Genomic DNA, 9,933 nt, shown 5'->3' on the forward strand with positions numbered 1-9,933 from the left:
AGAGATATCATTTGAACAGAACAAGGAGATATAGTGTGACTTTAAAAGCAGGACTGAGGAGCATCAGGATTGTAGCCTTTTACTGTTCCTATTCAATCTATGTGCTGAACAAATTATTCCACTAGCTGGGCTATATGCAGCAGAATGAGGAATCAAGATGCCATTTATACAAACAACTTTCCTTGCTGGGGAAGGAAGTTCCTCAAAGGAAGGAAGTTTTTCCTTAAAGAGGACTTGAAGTAATTACTAATTAAATTAAAAGACTGTGACCTTCAGTGTGGATTATACCTCAGCATAAAGAAAGCAAAGATCTTCACAAGTGGACCTACAGCACTCACATGGTAAATGAGAAAATATTACAAATGTCAGGGATTTTTATCCTACTTGGATCGATAATGTCCGTGAAAGCAGTAGTCAGTAAATCAAATAATGGATTATACTGAGGAATTCTGCTGCAGAAGACTGTGAAGTGCTCAAAGATGCCCCTTTGATAACTATCACGCAGCTAACCGAAGCCGTTGTATGTAAAATTGCCTTGATTGCATGGACAGTGAATAAGGAAGTCCAAAGATGCCTTTAAGTCATGACCCCGAACCAGAAGAACCAGCTGGTGTCTGGCTGTTACTGTTGGCTATTGTGAATTACAATAGTAAGGCTGACGGAGTGGGAGAATAATGTAGAACAAAACTCAAAATCATAAAAAAGGCCACACTTACTGGTTTGCCAGAGACCTGTAGAACCACCGAGACTATGATCTTTAGACACTCTTCAGCCTGAAATTGAAATCACCCTGAGACTCAACTTTGAACCAAACAGGCCTAAAGCATGATCAGTAACACCACGGAGGAGCATGCAAGCCATGTGAGAGCAAAAGAGCAATATTTTCCCAGTGATAAAGTTCAGAAGGCAGGAAGGGATAAGAAAGAAGGATGCATAGAAACAGGAAGAGCAGGGAGGCCGTGGGAACCTGCTGTTACAAGGTGGGGACTGTAATTGACGTCACTCACATAACACAATGTTTAGGAACTATTAAAACCAATTTTTTCTATAAACAATTCACATTTTTAAAATCCAATAAATAAGTTATGGCATTGGGAAGAATGTTAAACAGAACGCGAACTGCCAGATAAACAAACCAATGTGTCTTGGAAGACAAAGTGCTGCTTAACAGTGACAATGGTTAAAAAAAGTGATGATGGTGAAATTTGTCTCAAATACTTTGGACATACTGTCAGGAGAGACCAGTCAATTGCAAAAGACACTTCTTGGCAAAGCAGAGTGTCAGGAAAAGAGGAAGACCTTACATTGCTTGAATTACAATGCTTGAATGTAAGGAGATGAATTGATGCAGTGGCTATAATACTGTGCTCACACACAACAGGTATAAGGATAGATCAGGACTGGGAAGTGTTTGCTGTGTTGTGCCTAAGGTGCCTGTAACTCAGACCTTACCCGAGAGCATGTAAAGGCAGAAGGTTATTGTCAAGGAGAACGCATGCAGGTTACTTCATATGACAAGAAATTCAAGCTAAAAACTCAAACTCATTGCTCTGGAGTCAGGACCAACTCATAGCTGACCCTCCAGTGGGTTTCTGTGATACTGTGACTCACACGGGAGGAAATGGCCCATCTTTTTCCTGTGGGACCACTGGAGGATTCAGACTGTCAGAGGAGAGCAACCTTTGGGTTGACAGCACAACTCCCTGTGGACCAGGCCATCAGAGCTCCCTGATGAGAGATGACTGGGAGGAAATCGGGGAAATTGAAGCAGCATGGAAAACTAGTGATTCTGGGTCCTAGTACTTCCAAACTGGGCCCAGGGCAGACCATTATGCTTACCATATCTACTTTATTGTGTAGGTTTTTCTGTTTGTTTGTTATGTATTTCCATCTGTTAGTATTATATGTCTGGCACAGGTTGGCTTATCCTTGTCAATGCCTTTGACTGGAATCAATTACCTTTGATTGACACACCAAACTCTTGTCCACTGTTTTACTGGAGGAACTGTTAAGATGGAGGAACGTACAAAATAGAAGCCTAAGCAAATGTGTGGAGAAAATAATGCCCTAAAACGATGTATTTTGAAGGGGTTTATGGAATTAGCAAGTGAGGATATAGGTACTTCTTTTCTAGCAGTATCTCTAAGGTGTGCCTGTAATAATAATAGTCATAAGCACTGTTCTTTTTAGAAAGAAATTGCCAGGTGGTCAACAATCACTTTAAAACAAAGATAACAATGTAAGAGGTCAGGGAAACTAGATTAACAGAAACAGAACAACCAGAGCAGAAATGAGAATGTGCACATTGTGAAGAATGTAACCAATGTCTCTGAACAACTTGAGTATAGATTGTTGGATGAGAACTTAACATGATGTCTAAACCTTCATCAAAAACAAATACAATTATTATTATTATTTGGGGCTGAGGGAAGATGAGAGCAGAGAGAGGAACTAAATTTAGAACTTTGGCACAAAGGGTCATCACGTCTAAATATAGATTAGTCAAAATGATAAGAATTCACCAGCAGTGAACAAAATTTCCTAAGTGTCACTAAGAAAAAGATGATAAATGGAAATTTCCATAATGAGGGCAAAGTTTAAAAAGAACTTTTTAGAAAAATCTTGAGAAGTCATTAATTTCCTATTCAACTCACGTTCCCATGGAGTAGGAACTGATTCATAGTGGACCATCCAGTAGCTTTCCAAGGGTGTTGATTGCGTGGATGAGATTACCCGTCTTTCCTCCTGTGGAGCTGATGGTGGATTAAAACCAACCAGAGAGGCACCGCCTTTATGTTAGCAGCACAACTGCCTATGGCCGAGGATCTTTCCTATACATGTTCTGCCAAGTTGGCTAATTTAAATGGTTCTAGGCTTCACACTGATTCACTCACTCACTTACGACCGACTGACTCTCCTCAAGTTTCCAAGCCTGTAATTTGAGTGGAAAGAGACTGTCCATCTTTCTCCAGATAATTCAAACTACCAGAATGACGTAGCCTTTGAGTTAGCAGCACAACTCACTATGAACTGCTCCACCAGCATTCCCTTTGACACTGATTAGAAATAAGAAACAATAACACATACTTAGAGCTGTCTTCTGCAACATATAATCACAGAGAACATTTAAATAGTCAAAAGAAGGAGGAAGAAAAATTCCCTTTGCACACTTCTCTGAGGTTGATGCTGTATCTCTTTACAGAGAATAAAACTGGACCCAGCTTCTTCAGATTCCTCTGGTGTTTTGGTTTTTTTTAATTGTTTTTTTTTTTATTCCTCTGGTTTAACCGATTTACTCATGTTTACATAGAAAAACAAAGTCAAACACATGTTGTTTTCTCACCAAAGCGTTTATCTGGTTTCTTTGGTTGAAAATGATTCTGTTCTAAATTGTTTTTCCTTAGTTATGTGCTTTCCTGTTTCTGAGTGTTCTGCTTGGTGTGTGTGTACTTGTATTCACTGACAGGAAAGGTGGCTTGTTCTACCGGTATTGTTCTCATCCACAATACCTGTAGAAAGTCATTCTCCTAATCTGGGTCACGTGCTGTAGATTCCGTACACATGCTTGGCTTTTTCCGACTGAACCTGACATGTTATCTTACAATCTCTGGTTTTCCTTTACAAAGAACATTAAATCCCACTCAACCTTTCACACCATTTGTTTTTTTCCAGACTGCTGGCAGAGGATGTAGGGATGGACATCCCCTTTGAGGAGGGAATGCTGAGCCCCAGTGCTGCAGACATGAGGCCTGGTGAGAGGAGCCTTTCTTCATTTTCTTCAGTGCTATTCTGCATCCAGACATTTTTATTATTCAGTGAGAAGACCATTTCCTGTGCATCCAACTTGTGACTTTAGTGTTAAAAGTGAAGAAGAGGGGAGAAAAAAAAAGTGGGGAAGAAGGCGCTAGGCTTGATCTGCTTTGGAGTTGATGTGACTATTAATGCTCACTACGGGGCGGGGAGTGTCACATTTTTTCCTGCTGGGTCATGACCTCAGCTCCCAATACTTCCAATCTTTGGTAACAGGCAACTGTGTGCCATAATGTCAAGTTCTGATGGGAGTCTAAGCTCACTAAATTCACTCTTAAAAGTGAGAATGTGCACAGGCCACTTTACTATGCATTTCTTTTCCTGTAGTCTTGTCATGAAAATAATACCTAATCCTATATGCCTTTTAATCAGTTCTCTCCCTCATCTGTTTCAATGCTTTCTGGGGGGGTATTGTATCACAATGAAAGACTTTTTCTTTTTCTTTTCAAAGAGAAAAATGAACTAGGGGGAGGGGTGGGCAGGGAGGTAAGTGTGCAATAATGAATGAATGAATGGGGAAAAATTAAATGGAAAGAATATGCTGTAAAATATAATCTGTATATGTATATGTGTATATATACATATATATTGCATTAAAATAATTAATAAAAAATTTTAAAAGGATTAACAAAAAAATCCTAAAAACAAAACCCAAAAAACAATAACAACAAAAAACCCTCATATCTTTAATAAAGAGCTCTGCTGACCTAGTGATAAGAAACTGCTCTACCATCTCAAAGGCACGTAGTTTGAATCCACCTGCTGCTCCATGGAACAGGACCAGAAATGTCTCACATAACTGCCTCTGAAAACCCACTGAATGATTAGCTGTGGGTCGTTTCCAACTCAATGACACACAACAACTACATCACATTTAATATGCTTTAATATACTTTTCTCAAGAAATCTCTTATCCTAGGGCAAATAATTTACCCTAAATTCTTCTTTTGATTATAACAATCTAAACTCTACTTAACTTGTTTCCAAATACTTGTGATAAAGGCATTCCCCTTTTCAAAGAAAAAAAAAGTGAGAATGTTTAAAATTGGAAATATATCCAAAAAATTCAGTATTCTGATCCTAAACAAACAAAAATGAACAACTGGCACCCTAAGAATTTATAATCCAAGGCATATACTTAAAATAATGAATTTGTACGTTAAACCTATAGATTCCGACTTAGTTTGAAAGTCACTCTCTTGTACTACAGCAGCTTCAGACTCATTCCAAGAGAGGCATTTCTGCTGAACACTGGTATTATCAGCCAAGCCCACAACAGGGCAGGAAGAGGGAAAATAATTACATGACTTATTTTTCTGTTCTATTGCCCAAAGTATCTTCTTCAAAATTCTAATCACGTAACATAGTTTTCATTTTAGTTTTCTGTGGCCAAGTGAACTTGGTAGTCACTATCTGTCTACCTACCTCACTCTTCAAGATTCCTAGTGAAGTTTCTAGTGAGTCATAAAAAAGGTGCTTAAACTCTCTGTAACCAGGTGGCTTTTTAATTAAAATTTCAGATAAAATGGAAAAGTTTAGTTCTTTAGTTGCCTTGTCTATATTGCAAATGCCCAGTAGTGATATGTAAAGCATATCTATCTCCATAGATAATTCCTTGGAGAAAGATAGTATAAAATTCAGTGTACAATAATTAAACATAATGTATACAAGGGGTGTTTTTTTTAAATGCAGACCAATAAATACCCCCAAAAACTAAAAATAAAAAGCAAAAGCAAACAGACAAATTTCTTGGATGACACTCCATGTAGCATTCCTGCAGTGAAGGAACTTTGTAACGTGCAGTGTTTCTTGAACTTCCGGGACCGTATAAACTTTTTTCAAGCAACATTAAAATACTACATGAATCACCACATGGCTGCTATTTTATAAAAATGAAAATCTTAATGACAAAAGAAACTGCATCGACTTCCTTAGAACGAGGTCAGGGCCAGGGCTCTGGAGTTGAAGCAGCAGCTGACTTTCCTGCCAGGAATCTTCTGGATTCTCTAGTTAGGCTGCCTCTCTAACTTGGCATGGACTTGTCTGGAGCTGAAAGGAATCGGAGAGATGGACATTTCTCTGGCATTGCATCTGTTATACGAAAGATGGTGCAGCAAGACATGTGCACTACAAGGAAAGAGTGGGGCTCCTTCCATTTGCCTTCACGTGAGAGGACCATGCATGATGTCAGAACCATTGTTGAGTAAAAGAGGTCTGTGAGAAATGTACAGCTTGGAACAACCATCAAGACCAAATGCAGCGTTTGCCCTAAAGTAACGTTCAGAAGACAGGAAAAGGCAGGGAAATAGTTTATTAGAAACAGGGAACCCACGAATGAAGTGGAAAAGATGCTGTTGTGTTGAGGGGGGCTTCTGAACTCCAGGGACCAAAGGCCAGGTTTCCTCCCACCACCACAACCACTGGGTCCCCTCAGTGATAAGCCTTTGTAACCCTCCTGCCCTCACCCCTGAGAGAGAAGATGCAGCCACGTGACGGAGGGAGGTACCTCGCTGCAGCTCACCTGGAGCAGAAAGGGACAAGGGGACGTTTCTCTCAGACCAACAGTGGATGAATGAGCACCTACTGTGTGCAGGCCTGTGAAGGGCAAGGTATGGTCCCCGCCTTCCGGGAATGCATCATCTAGAGACAGGAGGACAGGAGAGACCAAAGTGATTAAAGGGCCGTGTTGAGTAAAAACTTCTGGGATTATTTAAAATTGGTAATTTCTGATATATTAATTTCACATCAACTTTGAAAAAAATAACAACTACTTGACTCAATTACTTGTTATGCTTCAGAGAGCTGGACAATAACTGAGAATGACAGAAGAATAGATAGATGCCTTCGTGTTGTGGTGCTGGAGAAGAGTCTTGAACAAATTGGTCTGTCTTGGAGAGGGTGAAACCAAGTCTCTCCTTGGAGGCAAAGATTTTGAAGCTCTACCTCACTTACTTAGGGCATGTGGCCAGGTGAAATTGGTCCTTGGGGAAGGACATCATGCTCAGAAGGGTTGACAGACAGCGCAGGAGAGGGAGACCCCAGATGAGATGGCTTGATACAGTAACTGGGGCGATGGGGATTGGTGTGTCAGAATTAGTGAGACTGGCTCAGGACAGGGAAGAGTTCAGAGCTGCTGTACACAGGGTCACAATACATCACAGGCGACTCAGTGGCACATAACAATAACATATTGTAACAGGTTTAGAAGCAGGAGAGGCATCCACTTCCTAAACAACATGCCTCCAGAAACTCTATGAACTTGGATAAATGTCGATAGTTGTAGAGGGGCTTCAGGCCTTTTGTTCACAGGGTCTCTATGAGTCATGCTCGACTTGAAGGCAATCAACAACAACTACTTGACTCATGCATCCATGTGTATGCATTCATCAAACACAATATTGGCACAAGAGACAGCTGAAAAAATTGATACTGTGGACTGCCCGAACTAAAAATCCTCGTGGCTGTCAAGCTGGAACCGACTCACAGCTGACTCATCATTAGGTTTTTGGAGGCAATAAATTGCACGGGATGTGACTGCTCATCTTTCTCCCGAGGAGCCACTTTTGGGTTCTCGGGGTAATTCTCTATGGATTAGGCCACGAGAGTGCCTTTGGATGGCCAGAACAAACAAGCAAACCTGTTACGCACATCTGTTATGTAGTAAGCAGAGCTATAATACTCCCAGAGAGAGCTGTGGGGGCCTACTAGCAAGAAGCTGCACTGCAATCCCAAAGGCATGCGGTTCAAATCCACCATCTGCTCCACAGAAGGACGGACAATCTCTTGTGCAATAAACTGCTTCTGAAAACCAGCCAGAGGGTCAGCTATGGGTCAGTTTCTACTTGATGGTACACAACAACAAAAACAACAACATATACTCTTAGAAACAAGAATACTTAGACACAGTGTCAGGAGAAACCAGACCTGGGAATAGGATGTCATGCTTGGTAAAGCAGAAGGTTCGTGAACAAAAGGAAGTCTGTTAACTGGATGGACTGATATAGTGGCTCCATCAGCAGCGGCCTGAAACATATCAAGGATCCTGAGGGTGGCCCAGGAGCAGGCAGTGTTTCATTCTGTTGCACACAGAACATGAGTCGGAGCCAACTTAACTCTGCCTGAAAGCGATGACAGACACGGAGGTGCCAGCAACTGAGGAGGCGCATTTTAGATTATCTGTCAACATAACAAATTAACTTCTCATACTCTGTTTATAGAAGCAAAATCAGCATGAATCACAAGATAATCTATTTAAGTTTAGGGAGGCCTGGTGGCTTAGTGGTAAGGAGTTGTGCTGCCAACCTGAAGGCAGGAGGTTCAAATCCATCAGCTGCTCTGTAGGCGAAAGATGGGCAATCTCTTCTCATTTGATCAGCTGCCTCTGGAAATCTGCTGGAGGATCAACTCTGAGTCGGATTTGACTCCATGATGCAGAACAACAACACTGTAAGCCTAACTGTTGATCTTGTGCAATCGCACCACACAATTCAATTTAACCTCATAGCAAATCAAGTTCTCAAACAAGGCAGTTCTAAAAACTAGTTTTTTACTTATTAATGGCCTCTGCTTCTAGTAGCAACATGAGCCAGGAGTATGAGGGGTAGTTAAGAAGGGTGCCCAAATCCCAAGGTAGCATTCTTTATTGTGATTTTAATCAAAGTTTACAGAAAAGTTGGATTTTCATTCATTCATTGTTCACTTTTTTAAAACATCCATTCATTGTTGCATAATTTCCTCTTCCACCCCCACCCCTTCCCAGTGCACTTTGCGATGTACCTCATATTCTAGACTATTGTCACACAAATAATGCCTAATCATATATTCCTTTTAAACAGTTCGTTCTTTCATCTGTTCCAATGCAGTGTTCATTTTTTATGCCCTCTATTCTTAGTTTCTCCCTAGCCCCTTGACATAAGCATTTTTAGCATTTTAGGGTGTTTGTCTTTTTTTTAGCTTTTTATGGAGGTCCTGGTGGCATAGACTGCAGTGCTGCTAACCAAAAAGATCAAACAGCAGCAGTGGTTCGAATCCACCAGTGGTTCCATGCGAGAGATGGGCAGTCTCCTCCCAGGAAGATTTACAGCTTTGGAAGCCGATGGACTGTTACTGAGTCAGAACTGACTCAAAGGCAGAGTTGAAGCATTTTGAGCAGATGCACCTTGGCTGGAAGGGCCTTCAAACAGCTTTTCGCACAACCAGGACCCCAGTCCCCCTCTTTGCTGGGATATCTCTGACCAAATAATGTTACTATGCTTTTTCCTCTTTAGAACCTCCTAATTCTCTGGATCTTAATGGTTCTCAATCTCGCCGAATCAAGCTCACAGCCCCAAATATCAACCTTTCTCTGGATCAGAGTGAAGGCTCTATTCTTTCTGATGATAATCTCGACAGCCCAGATGAGATTGACATAAACGTGGACGAGCTTGACACGCCTGACGAAGCTGACTCCTTCGAATACACTGTGCACGGTGAGTCACCGAGTTGACAAGGCCAAATCTGACAAGGTTAAGTGGCTTTACGGACAAGCCTCCTGTCTTGGTGCCTGTGACTCCTAGAAGTGTGTATTTGTATCTAAGTCCTAGTTGGCCATGGTTCATGGTTCATGAGCAGATGGGGTTCACAAAGGTCATAAGTTGCCGTACTATCCTATTGTTCATCCTGACTCTCTGCCAGGCCTTGTGCTAGGAACTAGGAGTGAAGGATGTGGTGAGACAAAGTCAGAGCTGGCTTTAAGGAAAGAGAATTTTCCCTGGAGCAAGGTAATCAGTTCTTTTCAATTCCTTGTACAAGTTTCCAATATCTGGAATGTTCCTCCCCCAGATCCTTATATATGTGATTTCTTCTATCAGTCCTTGATCAGATGTCATCTCCTCAGAGGGCTTACCTCTGAGCTTTTCTCAACACTTCCACCCACACTCTTCACCATAAAGTCACTCTCTAGTCTAGTGGCATTCATTTTCCACATCTCACAAACTGAAATAATATTATTTAACTGTTTGTTTGTTTACCTGTATCTTGCCACTAAAATATATAGCTTTATCTCCAATAAAGAAGAAAGGGAAAAGGAAAGGAAAGGAAGGCAAGGGAAAGGGAAGGGAAGGGAAGGGAAGGGAAGGGAAGGGA

At 41.2% G+C, this 9,933-nt stretch overlaps 1 protein-coding gene across 1 annotated transcript in view; it reads left to right on the forward strand.

The window, feature by feature from the left end:
- Window positions 1-9,933, forward strand: part of PRUNE2 (prune homolog 2 (Drosophila)) — a 435,757-nt gene that overhangs the window by 358,721 nt on the left and 67,103 nt on the right. Inside the window, exons 12-13 of the mRNA XM_006891999.1 lie at window positions 3,673-3,752; window positions 9,078-9,278. Coding sequence (XP_006892061.1) covers window positions 3,673-3,752; window positions 9,078-9,278 — 281 coding nt within the window. The remainder of the gene's footprint in view (window positions 1-3,672; window positions 3,753-9,077; window positions 9,279-9,933) is intronic.

The sequence above is a fragment of the Elephantulus edwardii genome, unplaced genomic scaffold, assembly GCF_000299155.1.
Source record: "Elephantulus edwardii isolate Elephantulus edwardi_28Jun2011 unplaced genomic scaffold, EleEdw1.0 scaffold00108, whole genome shotgun sequence".
NCBI classification, from domain to species: Eukaryota; Metazoa; Chordata; class Mammalia; order Macroscelidea; family Macroscelididae; genus Elephantulus; species Elephantulus edwardii.